This window comes from Muntiacus reevesi, chromosome 7 (genome assembly GCF_963930625.1).
Source record: "Muntiacus reevesi chromosome 7, mMunRee1.1, whole genome shotgun sequence".
Taxonomy (NCBI): Eukaryota; Metazoa; Chordata; class Mammalia; order Artiodactyla; family Cervidae; genus Muntiacus; species Muntiacus reevesi.
Window position 1 is genome coordinate 34,232,493 of NC_089255.1, and position 17,797 is coordinate 34,250,289.

Genomic DNA, 17,797 nt, shown 5'->3' on the forward strand with positions numbered 1-17,797 from the left:
ATAATGAATCAACAAGAATAAATTGGAAAATTTCAATAAAAATAAATTTATAAAGCAAGATTTTTTAAGTTAAAAATATAGCCTCATAATTTGAAAAATTACTGCAATTTTTGCTATTTGATCAACAACATGATTTTAAAAATAAAAACTAAGACATGTGGAGCCTGTAGAATATCAGAGTTTACTTACCTCAGAACTGGACAGCCCTGAATCAGTATCGTCTAAGTCCTTCAAAAGTTCAACCAGCTTTTCCTTTTCTCTGTCAATCATAACCACTGGTTTTCCCGAATTTTTGGCCAACTATAGAATGTACCAAAAGAAAATATTAAATACTCAAAGCAACTCATAGTTCAGGTAAAATTAAAATGGAATATGAGGCTTCTATAATACAGATTCACTAAGGTAAAGTTTGTTATATTAGGCATTTTCATTTGCTGGGTAATTTTATTTTATTCTAAATTTTGGTAGAGCTCCATTCTCCAAGCAAAGATATTCAACCATCTCAACAAACACTTTATATAAAAAATAAAACATGGGCAGTTTGCAAACCTCTCTTTATATTAAATGTATCAAATGCAACATACTTGCTGAGACATTTGGGAGGAATCTTACAACTTTCTATGTGACATATATCCACTAAATGAAACTGCTTTTAAGTTTCAAGACTATCACATCAGGGGTTTAAATAGGATTCAGTTACAGGAAAATCTATGGTGGAGCTGTTATCTGTGTCAGCAAAAACTGGGATATGGGAAAACCCTACTGCTCTTGGAAAATTATACATTAAGTCAACAAACAATGAGCCAGTGCAAAAAGAGCAAGCTGGAAAAGGTTTCTTTCAGATCATAGGGACATGGAGCACATAAAAGTCAAGAGTCCCAGAGGCCAGTCCCGGCAGTGGCAGGCTGACTCATGAATCCAGTCTGCCTGGAAAAGACATGCTAATTGTGGAAAACCTCAGGCTTGAACTATGAAGAATTACTTAACTCTCTCCTCTTAAAACGTCACACTTATCGATGTAGCTTTCCAGTGACTTAACTGCCTGGGTGGCTTGCCATGAACCTTCTGTTCACCATACTTTCATTTCTTGCTATAAATTATTTCACATTCTGGTTAAATACAGGAGTCCTTGTGCCCTTGGTTAGTCTAAGTCTGCCTTGAGGACAAACCAAGTCAGACTGCACGACCTTTAAAACCAAGTTAAGCCTCTATATCAGTGAGCTAATCAAAGCAAGAGACAAGTAACAGGCTGCTCCAGGAACTGGGCTGGAGGTGGAGAGAAGAGGCAGGGCCAGTAGGCAGAAAACCAGTTGACCTCTCCACCTCTGCCAAGAGCATTTTCCACTCAAATTTCTAAATGCACCAACTATAAAATCAGTCTCATTACTTTAAATAAAACCAATTTTACTAATATGCAATTCAAAATCTGGGAAACAGTGTATAAAACTATTATTTAAATAAATGTCTTTCAAATTGCAGGAACCAGATTCATTTCTGGGCAATGAAACAAATTATTAAGTTGCAGCTAGCAATTTTTAAGAGGACAGGATGAGATAGAATAGGCTAGGATAGAGTAGAAAATAGTGAAATTAAGCATTGGTTCATAAAATTTCTCTTACAGTTATATGCATTGCTTCAATTACATATACATGTATCATGGTAAAACAAAAAAATTTAAAGACAATGAACATAGCTATCTCCATTTTTGCAACTCATTTAGTCTCATATTCTGGCTTCTAAATTTCTAGGTACATACCTCAATGTTTCGCTTAATAAAATCCTGGCTGCATTTACCCCTGAGCTCAATCTTTTCTGTATTTGAGAAAGGTTTATTTTCTGCTTTGATCATTGATTCATTTCTTTCCACATCATAGGTAAAATCTAATAACAAAAAAGTTCAAAATTTTTTCAGAATTATAATTGTCCATTATGCCAGAATTTATCTTAAGCATATATTGAAACATATAGGAAATAAACACACATAGAAAAGGTCCTAAACTTCAGATCAGAAACTTAAGACACACAAACATTTATTTTTAAAAAGATAAATGTGCTACCACAATTTGCAATGAAGTTCTCATAAAACTTTGTTATTCATTATCATGTATCAAACTTCTTGCTGTTGATTCCTTTGGAATCATGGGAGATATGAAAAGAACTTCAAGTGATATACATGAAGGAGAAATCGCTGATGTCATGAGAATTTTAACATATATTTTATTTTAGTATTTACATGACGTAAAACTTACTCTAAAGACTAGAATCATTCCCTACTACTCATTGATTTGCTGTTATCTTCTCAGAACAATAAACTTCTTGTTCAAACCTGTTTTTTAAGCCAAGTCGGGACGTAAGTGTCCTGGACATCCCACATCCTATCTGCACAAACCCATAAAGCCCATCTCAGTTTGTCTGTTTTACTCAACCTTTGAAGAGCTTTCTATCAATGTCAGTTGTCCAGACCCTGAGTACTCAAGACAAGAGCAAGAAAAACACTTGTGGCCTCTTATCCCCTTTATAAAATATCTTGTTTTCACTGTAGTCACATTTAAAGCATTTTTTAAAAGACCATGTGAATCCTTCATTAAAGCTCTAAAAATATGCATAAAAATAGTCTTCCTAAATGACAAATAGAGTCCACCTTACAAAACAGGATAATAAACTGCCATATTAAAGTTCAACAAAAAAAAAAAAAAAACACTAGCCAGTAGCTCAATGCCGACAGGCTTACTTAAAAGTTATCTTTAGAGGTAACCTCAATAAAAAGGATTAAGGGAGCTAGTCAACTGGTGTTTTTGTGGCTCATTATCAAAGATTCAGTACAAATTTAATAATTAAAGAATAAATTTTGATAACACTAGTTGGAAAAACCAAGAAAAAGCATGAGATCTCTGGATTTAATTTCTGTTCAGACTAAAATAAATTTGAGTAAAAAAAAAAAAAACAAAGTTTTACTCAAATTTAAGTTACACATTTCTAGGGGAAAAAAAAAAAACCTATGCTTTATAACTGTGATTTCATTCTTTAATCAATCCGGTGTCTCAGATGGTAAAGAATCTGCTTGCAATGTGGGAGACCTGGGTTCGATCCCTGAGTCAGGATGATCCCCTGGAGAAGGAAATGGCAACCCACTCCAGTATTCTTGCCTGGAAAACCACAGTGACAGAGGAGCCTAGAGGCAGTCCATGGGGTCATACAGAGTTGGACACTACTGAGCAACTTACAAACACCAATAGTTAAAGTTATGAGTTATTTTTTTGGTAAGTGGTCTTCCAAGATATAAAATATATAACTCTTTCCCATAATCCAAGTTGTATATAGTCTTTTAAACTGAAATCTAAAGTTTATTAATTCAGCTGAAGTTTCATATTCTCTTAAACAACACATTAAAATAAATCAAATGCATCTTTGTCTATATTTATAATAGTTTCTTTAAAATACACTTTTAATATATTGTAGGAAAAAATCTTAGATAGTCTGGTAGAATCTGCCAGAAATGTCCTCTTCTCCTCTCCATCCTGGGAGTAATCCAAGGTAGAGGTTGCCACATCCCGGTAGTGACCCCAACTCTTGCCGGGTTGGATGAATTGGTTGGACAAAGGGTGGGCACCTAACCCAAGATAGATCAGTTGGTCTCTTCTCTAGTATTATGGAATTGAATCACCCTCTCAATGACCAGTGAAAGGATATGATCTTAGAAATCAAAGAAGCTATCTACCAGGAGGATTCTTTCCATAAATTTTCTTTTTCACTTAAACTAGATTTCCATTACTAGCAGCCAGATTTAACTCTTTATTACACAAAATTTCAAATGTCTGAAAGAAAACTATTATAATGAACCCTCAACAACTAACTTCAATAATGATTAACTCATGACCAATCCTGTTTCATCTAGAACCTCACCTACTTCTCCTCACCACTGAATTAAATCACATCAAATCATTTCATCTGTGAATATTTGTACATATAGCTAATATCTTCTTGTAACAATATATAAAATCACATACCTTGTTTGATATTCTGCATATGATTTTCATAGTCTTCTGGAGGAACTTGAGTGTGAAACACTGAGAAAAAGTTATCTCCATGCTTGTTATAAGAAGGATCTAGTGATTCAAAAATCATTTGTTCAGTATCATATGTTAACACATATATATGGAATCTAGAAAGACGGTACTAATGAATCTATTTGTAGGGCAGCAATGGAGATGTAGATATAGAGAACAGACTTATGGACATGGGGCAACAGGGGGTTGGGGGGAGAAGAAGGTGGGACAAATGGAGAGACTAGCATGGAAACATACACTACCATATGTAAAATAGATAGCCAGTGGGGATTTGATGTATGACTCAGGGAACTCAAACTGGGGCTCTGTAACAACCTAGAGGGGTGGGATGGGTGGGAGGTCAGACGGAGGTTCAAAAGGAAGGGAACATATATATATACCTATGGCTGGCTCATGCTATTATATGGCAGAAACCAACATAATATTGTAAAGCAATTACCTTTCAATTAAAAACACATGAATTTTTAAAAAATCATTTGTTCAATACATACAAAATAAATAAGGAATAGTTTATATGGACAGTTGTTTTTAAAAAACAGATAAGACCTAATAATGTTCTCTGCAATATTCCTCAATTTCCTCTACACGTTTCTTAAGACAATGTCACTTGCAGATAGACATGATAATCATCTTTGTACACATGAGCCACTGAAACACAGAAATCAAAGCCAGTCAACAGTTTCCCTAGAACTTGTGTGCAAGAAGTATGCACCAGGGTGTGCTAAAATATCACATTAATTAACTGGATATAATACACCCAAATTCTAACATTCTTAAAACAGAGAATATGCACATTGAATAACTTTGTGTTTCTAGTTCTTATTTTAGATCCACAAGGTGAGATTTCACATATATGATCCATCATTAAAATAACAGAATATTCGAATCATAGGAGTACCAGAAGAAGAAGACAAAAAGAAAGGCCATGAGAAAATACTCAAGGAGATAATAGCTGAAAACTTCCCTAAAGTGGGGAAGGAAATAGCCACCCAAGTCTAAGAAACCCAGAGAGTCCCAAACAGGATAAACCCAAGGCGAAACACATCAAGACACACATTAATCAAATTAACAAAGATCAAACACAAAGAACAAATACTAAAAGCAGCAAGGGAGAAACAACAAATAACACACAAAGGGATTCCTATAAGGATAATAGCTGATCTATCAATAGAAACCCTCCAGGCCAGAAGGGAATGGCAGGACATACTTAAAGTAATGAAAGAGAATAACCTACAACCTAGATTACTGTACCCAGCAAGGATCTCATTCAGATATGAAGGAGAATTCAAAAGCTTTACAGACAAGCAAAAGCTGAGAGAATTCAGCACCACCAAACCAGCTCTTCAACAAATGCTAAAGGATCTTCTCTAGACAGGAAATGCAGAAAGGTTGTATAAACGTGAGCCCAAAACAACAAAGTAAATGGCAACGGGACCACACCTATCAATAATTACCTTAAATGTAAATGGGTTGAATGCCCCAACCAAAAGACAAAGATTGGCTGAATGGATACAAAAACAAGACCCCTATATATGCTGTCTACAAGAGACCCACCTCAAAACAAGAGACACATAAAGACTAAAAGTGAAGGGCTGGAAAAAAAATATTTCACGCAAATGGAGACCAAAAGAAAGCAGGAGTCGCAATACTCATGTCAGATAAAATAGACTTTCAAATAAAGGACGTGAAAAGAGACAAAGAAGGACACTACATAATGATCAAAGGATCAATCCAAGAAGATATAACAATTATAAATATATATGCACCCAACATAGGAGCACCACAATATGTACGGCAAACGCTAATGAGTATGAAAGAGGAAATTAATAGTAACACAATAATAGTGGGAGACTTTAATACCCCACTCACAACTATGGATAGGTCAACTAAACAGAAAATTAACAAGGAAACACAAACTTTAAATGACACAACGGACCAGCTAGACCTAATTGATATCTATAGGACATTTCACCCCAAAACAATCAACTTCACCTTTTTCTCAAGTGCACACGGAACCTTCTCCAGAATAGATCACATCCTGGGCCATAAATCTGGTCTTGGAAAATTCAAAAAAACTGAAATCATTCCAGTCATCTTTTCTGACTACAGTGCAGTAAGATTAGATCTCAATTACAGGAAAAAAATTGTTAAAAATTCAAACATATGGAGGCTAAATAAGACGCTTCTGAATAACCAACAAATCAGAGAAGAAATCAAAAAAGAAATCAAAATATGTATAGAAACGAATGAAAATGAAAACACAACAACCCAAAACCTATGGGACACTGTAAAAGCAGTGCTAAGGGGAAGGTTCATAGCATTACAGGCTTACCTCAAGAAACAAGAAAAAAGCCAAATAAATAACCTAACTCTACACCTAAAGCAATTAGAGAAGGAAGAAATGAAGAACCCCAGGGTTAGCAGAAGAAAATAAATCTTAAAAATTAGGGCAGAAATAAATGCAAAAGAAACTAAAGAGACCATAGAAAAAATAAACAAAGCTAAAAGCTGGTTTTTTGAAAAAATAAACAAAATTGAAACACCATTAGCAATACTCATTAAGAAACAAAGAGAGAAGAACTAAATTAACAAAATTAGAAATGAAAATGGAGAGATCACAACAGACAACACTGAAATACAAAGGATCATAAGAGACTACTACCAGCAGCTCTATGCCAATAAAATGGACAACTTGGAAGAAATGGACAAATTCTTGGAAAAGTATAACTTTCCAAAACTGAACCAGGAAGAAATAGAAGATCTTAACAGAACCATCACAAGCAAGGAAATTGAAACTGTAATAAAAAATCTTCCAGCAAACAAAAGCCCAGGACCTGATGACTTCACAGCTGAATTCTACCAAAAATTTAGAGAAGAGCTAACACCTATCTTACTCAAACTCTTCCAGAAAATTGCAGATGAAGGTAAACTTCCAAACTCATTCTATGAGGCCACCATCACCCTCATTCCAAAACCAGACAAAGATGCCACAAAAAAGAAAACTACAGGCCAATATCACTGATGAACATAGATGCAAAAATCCTTAACAAAATTCTAGCAAACAGAATCCAACAACATATTAAAAAAATCATACACCATGACCAAGTGGGTTTTATCCCAGGAATGCAAGGATTCTTTAATATCCACAAATCAATCAACGTAATACACCACATTAACAAATTGGAAGATAAAAACCATATGATTATCTCAATAGATGCAGAGAAAGCCTTTGACAAAATTCAACACTCATTTATGATTAAAACTCTCCAGAAAGCAGGAATAGAAGGAACATACCTCAACATAATAAAAGCTATATATGACAAACCCACAGCAAGCATCACCCTCAATGGTGAAAAATTGAAAACATTTCCTCTGAAATCAGGAACAAGACAAGGATGCCCACTCTCACCACTACTATTCAACATAGTGTTGGAAGTTTTGGCCACAGCAATCAGAGCAGAAAAAGAAATAAAAGGAATCCAGATAGGAAAAGAAGAAGTGAAACTATCGCTGTTTGCAGATGACATGATCCTCTACATAGCAAACCCTAAAGACTCTTCCAGAAAATGATTAGAGCTAATCAATGAATATAGTAAAGTTGCAGGATATAAAATTAACACACAGAAATCCCTTGCATTCCTATATACTAACAATGAAAAAACAGAAAGAGAAATTAAGGAAACAATACCATTCACCATTGAACAAAAAGATAAAATACTTAGGAGTATATCTACCTAAAGAAATGAAAGATCTATACATAGAAAACTATAAAACATTGATGAAAGAAATCAAAGAGGACACAAACAGATGGAGAAATATAGCGTGTTCATGGATTGGAAGAATCAATATTGTCAAAATGGCTATTCTACCCAAAGCAATCTATATATTCAATGCAATCCCTATCAAGCTACCAACAATATTTTTCACAGAACTAGAACAAATAATTTCACAATTTGTATGGAAGTGCAAAAAACCTCGAATAGCCAAAGCAATCTTGAGAAAGAAGAATGGAACTGGAGGAATCAACCTGCCTGACTTCAGACTCTACTACAAAGCCACAGTCATCAAGACAGTATGGTACTGGCACAAAGACAGAAATATAGACCAATGGAACAGAATAGAAAGCCCAGAGATAAATCCACGAACCTGTGGACACCTTATCTTTGACAAAGGAGGCAAGAATGTACAATGGAAAGAAGACAATCTCTTTAACAAGTGGTGCTGGGAAAACTGGTCAACCACTTGTAAAAGAATGAAACTAGAACACTTTCTAACACCATACACAAAAATAAACTCAAAATGGATTAAAGATCTAAATGTAAAGCCAGAAACTATAAAACTACTAGAGGAGAACATAGGCAAAACACTCTCCGACATAAACCACAGCAAGATCTTCTATGACCCACATTCCAGAATATTGGAAATAAAAGCAAAAATTAACAGATGGGACCTAATGAAATTTAAAAGTTTTTGCACAACAAAGGAAACTATAAGTAAAGTGAAAAGACAGCCCTCAGATTGGGAGAAAATAATAGCAAATGAAGAAACAGATAAAGGATTAATCTCAAAAATATACAAGCAACTCCTGAAGCTCAATTCCAGAAAAATAAATGACCCAATCAAAAAATGGGCCAAAGAACTAAACAGACATTTCTCCAAAGAAGACATTCAGATGGCTAACAAACACATGAAAAGATGCTCAACATCACTCATTATTAGAGAAATGCAAATCAAAACCCCAATGAGGTACCATTACACGCCAGTCAGGATGGCTGCTATCCAAAAGTCTACAAGCAATAAATGCTGGAGAGGGTGTGGAGAAAAGGGAACCCTCTTACACTGTTGGTGGGAATGCAAACTAGTACAGCCACTATGGAAAACAGTGTGGAGATTTCTTAAAAAACTGGAAATAGAACTACCATATGACCCAGCAATACCACTTCTGGGCATACACACTGAGGAATCCAGATCTGAAAGAGACACGTGCACCCCAATGTTCATCGCAGCACTGTTTATAATAGCCAGGACATGGAAGCAACCTAGATGCCCATCAGCAGATGAATGGATAAGGAAACTGTGGTACATATACACCATGGAATATTACTCAGCCGTTAAAAAGAATTCATTTGAATCAGTTCTAATGAGATGGATGAAGCTGGAGCCCATTATACAGAGTGAAGTAAGCCAGAAAGATAAAGAACATTACAGCATACTAACACATATATATGGAATTTAGAAAGATGGTAACGATAACCCTATACGCAAAACAGAAAAAGAGACACAGAAGTACAGAACAGACTTTTGAACTCTGTGGGAGAAGGTGAGGGTGGGATGTTTCGAAAGAACAGCATGTATATTATCTATGGTGAAACAGATCACCAGCCCAGGTGGGATGCATGAGTCAAGTGCTCGGGCCTGGTGGGCTGGGAAGACCCAGAGGAATCAGGTGGAGAGGGAGGTGGGAGGAGGGATTGGGATGGGGAATATGTGTAACTCTATGGCTGATTCATATCAATGTATGACAAAATCCACTGAAAAATTAAAAAAAATAATAAATAAATAAAATAAAATAACAGAATGTGTTTGAGAGAAAATTGGAGAGATACTTGGCAGTTAACTTTCTTTTTTTGATTCTCTTGGGATACTACACATAAAAAATTAAGAAACTGAGTTTAACTCTTTTTGTTTAATTTGTCTTATGTTCTATTAAGCTAAGTTACACACCATATATTTATAAGAAACAGCTAACATAAATAAATATCACTTTGCCTTAACATGAAAGAATCTGCCAGGCTGTGGCACAGAAATGTTTTTGCTTAAGAAAACATGACATGTCTTGAAGATACTAGAGGATTCATTTGGAGATGATATGGGTAAGATATATTCACCATGACACAAATACCAACAAATTCAAAACATATAACTTCTGATAGTAAAAACAAATTTATCAATTCAAATTCCCTAATTTGGAATTTATAATAATGTAGTGTCGCATCACCAGGATTGACAATACAACCATAATCTTTGTCTAATGTTTGATGAGTTAATCTAGCAAATTAGTGGTATAATCCTTACAAGAAGACAGGTAAGCTACTCAGCAGACAAAAAGTTTTGAAGTTCTTTTCAAACTTTAATTTTTTGCAACCATTGTTATTAGGGCTCTTAAATTTTCATTGAAGTGAACAGCAAGTCAGCAATTTGGCAACATTCTGTTATTGGTTTAAGTTGCATCATATATCCAAAATGGTAATATATTTTTGATCACATAATTCCTCTTTAATAGCAGTTTCACTTAATTTTATACTAAAGTACCTATAGAGACATAAAAATACGAAAACCTGCAAAATAAAAAACTATTATAGCAAGGTGATACTGAAGGTTTTAAACCAAGGAGTTTTTCTTAGCTGAAATCATTCATGTGACCCTATGGCTCTTCATGCATCATCTCAGGATATCATTGCCTCAGACAGAATGAGTACAGCTAGGGTACAGCCCTAACACAAAGGTCTCGTAGCTTAGCCTTGAGTTTAAAAGACAACAGGTGTAAAAGGAAGGCACTCAACTGTAGAAACTCAACTTATTGACAGGAAAAAAGCATTTTCTAAATTACAAAAGTCCTTCATTAGAAAACTCTTCCTTATAGTAAAAAGCAAACCAAAAAATCTAATTCATGTAGAAAAAATGATGGCATTAGAAAATAATGATTTGATAAACACCATAATAATAACTGATTCAGGTAGAAATTAAAGAATAACAGGATTAGAGCCCCAAAGTATCCTCCCACAAGATAATTTTTCCAGTGCAAAAAGAAAAATAGTAACTTAACAGTGGAGAAATCTAGCAGACACCACCTTAACCCAATGATCAAAGTTAACATCACCAGCGATGAGACAACCGACATCACACACTTCCTGTTATGATTCGTTGAGAATACAGTACCACTTCTGTGGGATTTCTGCCAAAAATACATAACCTGAACCCAATATGTGGAAACATAAACAAACCCAAACTGAGCAACTTGTCTACAAAATAACAGACCTATAGTCTTCAAAAATGTCAATGTCATAAAATACAAAGAATGAGTAAAGAGACATGACAATTAAATGCAATGCAACAGCTTGAATTTTCTTTTGGTAGAAAGGATTTAAGTGGGACAATTGGTGAACCATGAATAAAGCCTATTGATTGGATCACAGTATTGTATCAATATTAATTTTCTGATTTGTGTGTGTGCATGTGTGTGTGTCCATCTGTAGAGAAGAAAACAGACGATGTGGTAAGATACTAGTACATGGGAAATCTGAGTAAAGGGTATTTGAGAATTCTTCATACTTTTGAGACTTTCAGTCTGAAATTATATCAAAATTAAAAGTTAATAGGTAGTTTTTCAAATGTCCTCACTACAAACATTTAGCTAAAGGGAAAAAAGAAATCTCCCTTCAGAGAGATTGTGCTCAAGGGCTGAGCACAATTTTTTTATTAATTATTTTATTGAATGATTCATTAAATTCTATAGTGTTTTACAATTTTCAAAAGTTTTGAGCACAAATTTTAAAACGAGTCTTGAAAGAGGAAGATTGGAGGGTTGATTTAAGTTGCTTCCTGTCACCTAAGGAAGAAAGCCCGTCCCAGACAGTGGGAAACACCTAGAAGAGCATCACTGGGATGAGTTTAGGGTAGACACAAGTGACTCACAAGTGAGACTGCTCCCTGGCACTCACCCTTTTGGAGGTGGAATCCTGGAGTTAGATTGAGATCACCAAAGAAAATGGGGAAACCAGAGCACAAGGGGCTCTGCCTCACTGAACACCTGGAATTCTGGGAGGAGACTCCACTCACAGTGCTCCACACCTACTCCTGATGCCCCAAAGCACCAGTGGCAGTGTCGCATGTTTTGAGGGAGACAGGGCATGATATATTCACCCTTTCTTTCTCCCTATCTCTTTTTTACTCTCTCCCCTACTCCTAATACACACACACACACACACACACGTGCGTGCGCGCACACAGAAATATATGACATACAATTGCATGGCTGGCCTGGAGCATGGAAGAGACCAGGAGCGCTTACTTTCCCCTAAGAATTACAAACAGACCACTTCCCAGCACACATCATGACACCAACCAAAAATGTACATAGCCAGGGACTTCCCTGGTGGTCCACTGGCCGGGGCTCCATGCTCCCAATGTGGGGGGCCTGGGTTCAATCCCCCATCAGGGAACTGGATCCCACATGCTGCAACTAAGACTTGGCTCAGTCAAATAAATAAAATTAAATAAATAAAAACAAATATTTTTTTAAAAACGCACACATCCAAATGTCTCATGCAATTAAGAACCATCCTGTTAGACTACAGAGAAAAGTTCAATAAACTCAAAATATCAAAACAATGCCCACAGTATTACAGATTTCTATATTGGCTTTTAAAGCAGAGGGCTTATAAAAGATTCTGGAGAACAAAGGAAAAGCACCATTTTCTAATTAACTATAAGGTCAATGAGGAAATAAGAGTACAGTAACAACATGTAGAGAATAATGATAACACATAAGAAAGAATGCAGTATAAGCTAAGTCTAAATTCAGAAACAAATTCATAGCAATGATGCCTTTATCACATTGTTATGGACTGAATTGTATGCCCCCAAAATTCATATGTTGAAGCCCTAACCCCCAGTGTGACTGTACTTTAAGGAGATAATTAAAGTTAAATGAGATTATTAGGTAGAGTTCTAATCCAGTAGAACTGGTGTCCTTATAAGAAGAGGAAGAGGCACCAGAGGTATCTTCACCCCCCACCTCTTCTTCCCCTGGGCACAGAGAAAAGGTCATGTGAGGACACAGTGAGAAGGAGGCCGTCTGTAAGCCAGGAAGAGAGCTCACCAAAAATGAATTTTCCAGTACTTTGATCTTAAATGTATAGTCTCCAAAACTGTAAGAAAATAAACCGGCTGTTTAAGCCACCCAGTCTGGGGTATTTTTTTAATGGGAGCCCTAGTAGACATATATTTTAAGAGAAAATAAAAAGAACTTAACTAATTTAAATGAAGAAGCTAATTTAAGAAACTAATTTAACTGAAGAGAAAACAACAAAACAAGTTCAAGAAAAGAAATAATAAAGGTAATTGCTAGAATTAACAAAGAAATTCAAAATTGATTTACAAAAGTATAAAAAGACAAATCCTCGAGTATAATTTTAAAAAGAGAAAACACTCACTGCTATCAAAGTAGCAAGAACAAAGTAAAAGAACAGCCACAAAGACCCCTGCAACAGAACAGAGGGTTCAGAAACAGACCCAGAAAAACATACTCAACTTATCTTTAATAAAAGAGCAAGACTTACGAATAGAGAGAGGACAATCTTTTCAACACATGGTGCTGGAACAACAGGATGTTCACATGCAAAAAAAAAAAGTCAGACACAGACCTTACATTTTTCACAAAAATGAAATCAAACTGGATTATAACCCAAATATAAAATGCAAAACTATAAAAATAGGATAAAAATCTATGTGAATTTCAGTTTAGTGATGAGTTTTTATAAACACCACCACAAGTATGATCCATGAAAGTAAAAACTGATAATTTAAACGTTACTAACATTAAAAAATTCTGCCCTCCAGAAAAGACAAGCCACAGGCTGACAGAAAATATTTGCCAAACACATATCACATAAAGGACTTGCATCCAAAGTAGACAAATAACTCTGAAAACTCAACCATAGGAAAACAAACAATCCAATTTTTTTTAAATGGGCAAAAGATCTGAACAGACAACTCACTAAAGAAAATATAGATATGGCAAATAAGCACCTAAAAAGATACTGAATATCGTTTGCCATTACAGAAATATAAATGCAAGTTAAAACAACAATGAGATACCAATAAACATCTATTTTAGAATGGATAAAATCCAAAAACCTGACAATACCAATTGCTGGCAAGGATGCAAAACAACAACAGGAGCTTTCATTTTTGCTGGTGGGAATGCAAAATGGTACAGTCAATATGGAAGACAGGCAGTTTCTTACAAAGCTAGACATTTATCAAATGATTTAACAATCCTGCTCCTAGATATTTAAGCCACAAAATGGAAATTTTATGTCCACACAAAAACCTGCATGCTAATGTTTGACAAGCTTTATTTATAATCAACAAAAACTGGACACAATCAAGATATCATTCAATAGATGAAGAGAAAAACAAACAGTGATATTGTCCATAGAATGAAATGCTACTTAGTGACAAAAAGAAATTAGCTATTAAATCACAAAAAGATATGGATGAATCTTAACTGTATACTGCTAAATTAAAGAACCCAATCTGAAAAGGTTACTTATGGAATGATTCCAACTTTACGACATTTGGAAAAGGTAAAACTAGAAAGACAGTAAAAAGATCAATGGTGGCTAGGGGTTTGGAGGAAGATGAGAGGGTTGAATGGATATTCACCCAGGGGATCTTTAAGGGTGGTAAAATCACTGTAAGATACCATAACAGTGATTACATGACACTACTCATTTTTGGAAACCTGTAGCTTCACAGCACAGAGAGTGAGCCTTAATGTACGAAAACTATCAAAAGCTTATTTAGGATGCAATAAAATCCCAGGACAAAATACAGAATTTGGTAAAAACAATCTGTGTTACTGAGGTTCAAAATAATTTCAGTGAGGAGGGTAGAGGGGAAAATGCTCACTTTAAGTAAACTGGAAATTATGAATAGAGTCGCAATACTAGAGGCAATAGAAATTGCATGTGAGCTTTTTACTCCAGTTGATTAGGTTATGTCCTCAAAAATTCTGATATCACTACACATGTATAGTAGAATTGAGCAATTAAGTAAACGGATGGCCAATGCTGAGAATCAGGTTTTTCACTGTTGGAATGTAGATTACACATGAGCAAGAGGAAAAGTCTAGAATGATCCATGTGTTAATAAAGTCAGAGACATCAGTATGAACCTATATTTAGCTTAATACAGACAGAGATGGTTATACATAGAAATATTTACAGATATGTGTATAACAGGTTAGCATACACACAAATACTTCCTTTCTCAGAAGCAACAACTCCCCAATAGCAACAAGCTGATCAAGCATCCAGATCTGATTTCTAATATCATTCTCCAATAGGAGGAATCAGGGCTTCTTGGAGAAACAGCTGATTTTCTAGGACTTTGTAGGAAATATAGAAGACAAATCTGAAGCATCTTATAGTGGCAGAAAGTAAGGAAGGGCACACAACAACAAAACTCACAAAGGAGGAAATACAACAAAGGGGCACAAAAATCAACGGAAAGACCTCCCAATGGCCAAAGGTGGGAAACATTTGAGCAATAAAATAAAGTGGTATTGGATGATAATCCAAAGTATAAAACAAATATCCACGTCTACAGTGATATAAGTAAACAGGGAGACTAGATGAATGGGAGAATGAATCTGTATTCCCACAATGAATAATTCACAATAATTTACATAAATTCTCTGCCATCAAGGAAGGGACACATAACATCCACACTCCTTAAGTATGAGATGTGCATAGTAACTTTCTTCCAAAGAAGACAGTATGGAAAAGAGGAAATATTGGGAAAATTTACAGTAGAGAAATATGACAAATATCAATACTTCCTTGGCCAGGTGACCAAAGTTAATATCAACAGTGATGTTATACTGATAATGTGATGTGATGTGATGAAAATGGCACTTTAATTCTGTGGTCTTCCTCCCAAGAACACACAACACAAATATAATCATGTGAAAACCATGACATAAGTCACAACTGCTAGAAATTCTATAAAATACCTGACCAGTACTCCTCAAAACTGCCAAGGTCAATAAAAACAAGAAAGTTTGAGAAAGTGAATAGCCCAGAGTAGCTTAATTAAGGAGACATGAGGACTAAATGCAATGTGGTATCCTGAAAGGGATCTTAGAATAGGAAAAGGACATTAGGTAAAAACTACACATCTGAATAAAGTATGAACTTTAGTTAATAATAATGTATCAATATCAGTTCATTAATTTTAACAAATGTACCATACTAATCTTAATAAAACGGAAACTGGTTGTGGGTATATGGAAAATCTCTGTACTTTCTTCATATTTTTCCTATAAATCCAAAACTGCTAAAATTAAAAATTAACTTCATGAAAACTCTAGACTAAAAAGAGAAACAAACACTTAATAAAATTAGAAGTAAGAAATGGGGCATATGAACAATAAGAAGGAGAATTATCATTTTTAAACACTAAGGGAAACTTTAAAATCTCAGTGACGTGGACATACTGTCAAAATTGACTCCAGAAGACTAGTAAACTGAAATACAAGAGTAAATATGAAAGACACTGAAGAGTCAGAGAATCACCTCCAAGAAATTATTTGAACCAGATGGTTTTTTCCAGTGAAATCTTTCAAATTTTTAGGGAACAGAAAATCCCCATGTTATATAAACTGTTTCAAAGCACGGAAATAAATGGACAGCTAGCTCCATTCATTTTATGAAGTTAACATAGCCTGTAAAAGCATACACACAACCACTACTAACCCCACCACTACCTGCTACCCCACGACACACATACACATGGGCACACCCACACATATACATATACACACACACAGAGCTAATCTCACTTATCAATATAGTTGTGAAAATTCTGAATAAATTCAACCATTCATATCTGGTACTAAATTAAAAGAGTAATCCTCCATAACCAAGAAATTCATTGACCTAGTAACAAAAGAGTAATTTAGTAACTAAATCTATTACTTATGAAACATTAGTTTGTCAAGAAGAAAAAACTTTACAATAATTTAAATAGATATTGAAATATATTGCATAAATCTCAACACTTAAGTCTTAACAAAGTTCTCAGTATAGGAATAACTATTGAAAGGACAAAAAAAATCCGTATTATTTTCAGGTGATCATAAACTAACAAAACTCACAGCAAACAACTAAAAATAATTAGGATAAATAAAATAATTATCACCGAGGGCCTGAGAAAATCAAACAGTAAGGCAGAGAGGGCAAATCTTCCTTTCCTCTACATTTTAGTTCCACTCAAGCCTTCAACTAACTGGATGATGACCACCCACAATCTGGAGAGTAATACACTCCATTCAGTCTACTAATTCAAATGCTAGTCTCTTCCAGAAACACCCTCACAGATACACCCAGAAATAATCTTTAAACAGACATCTGGGCATCTTGTGATCCAGTCAAGTTGACACATACAATTAGCCACCACAGACACTGGGGGATGATGAAACCATCAGCCAAGATAGAGAAAATATACAAAAGAAGGAATGGGATGTAAGGAGAGGGAGAGGACAGCCAGCAGGGAATAATGAAGCCAGTAAAAATGTTACTATCTGATGAGTGGTCAACTGTGTCAGATGCTACAGAGATATCAAATAGGATAAAAAACAGGTAAGTTTTTTTCCTAGTAAGTCACTAGATTTAGAAATTAGGGGGACCACTGATAAAGTAGTTTCTGTAGTGTGATAAAAGAAAATACAGTTGGGAAGTAAATGGAAGTTGACCAGGTAGCATTAGTAGGTGTAGACTATTCGCTCAAGAAATCTGACCCTAAAAGAGGAGGGAAACAGAGTGGTACCTGTTTGGGAGTATCATGAAGAACCAATGGAGGAGGTTTAATATGCATGTTTAGTTGATCTGGGGCTTCCCTCATGGCTCAGCTGGTAAAAGAATCCGCTTGCAATGCAGGAGACC

At 35.2% G+C, this 17,797-nt stretch overlaps 1 protein-coding gene across 2 annotated transcripts in view; it reads right to left on the minus strand.

Annotated features, from left to right (window-relative positions):
• Positions 1 to 17,797, minus strand: part of FSIP1 (fibrous sheath interacting protein 1) — a 220,852-nt gene that overhangs the window by 165,316 nt on the left and 37,739 nt on the right. For both annotated transcript variants that reach the window (XM_065941257.1, XM_065941258.1), the window contains 3 exons: positions 4,008 to 4,106; positions 1,757 to 1,881; positions 190 to 300 (listed from right to left, as the gene is read on the minus strand). In XM_065941257.1, coding sequence (XP_065797329.1) covers positions 190 to 300; positions 1,757 to 1,881; positions 4,008 to 4,106 — 335 coding nt within the window. The remainder of the gene's footprint in view (positions 1 to 189; positions 301 to 1,756; positions 1,882 to 4,007; positions 4,107 to 17,797) is intronic.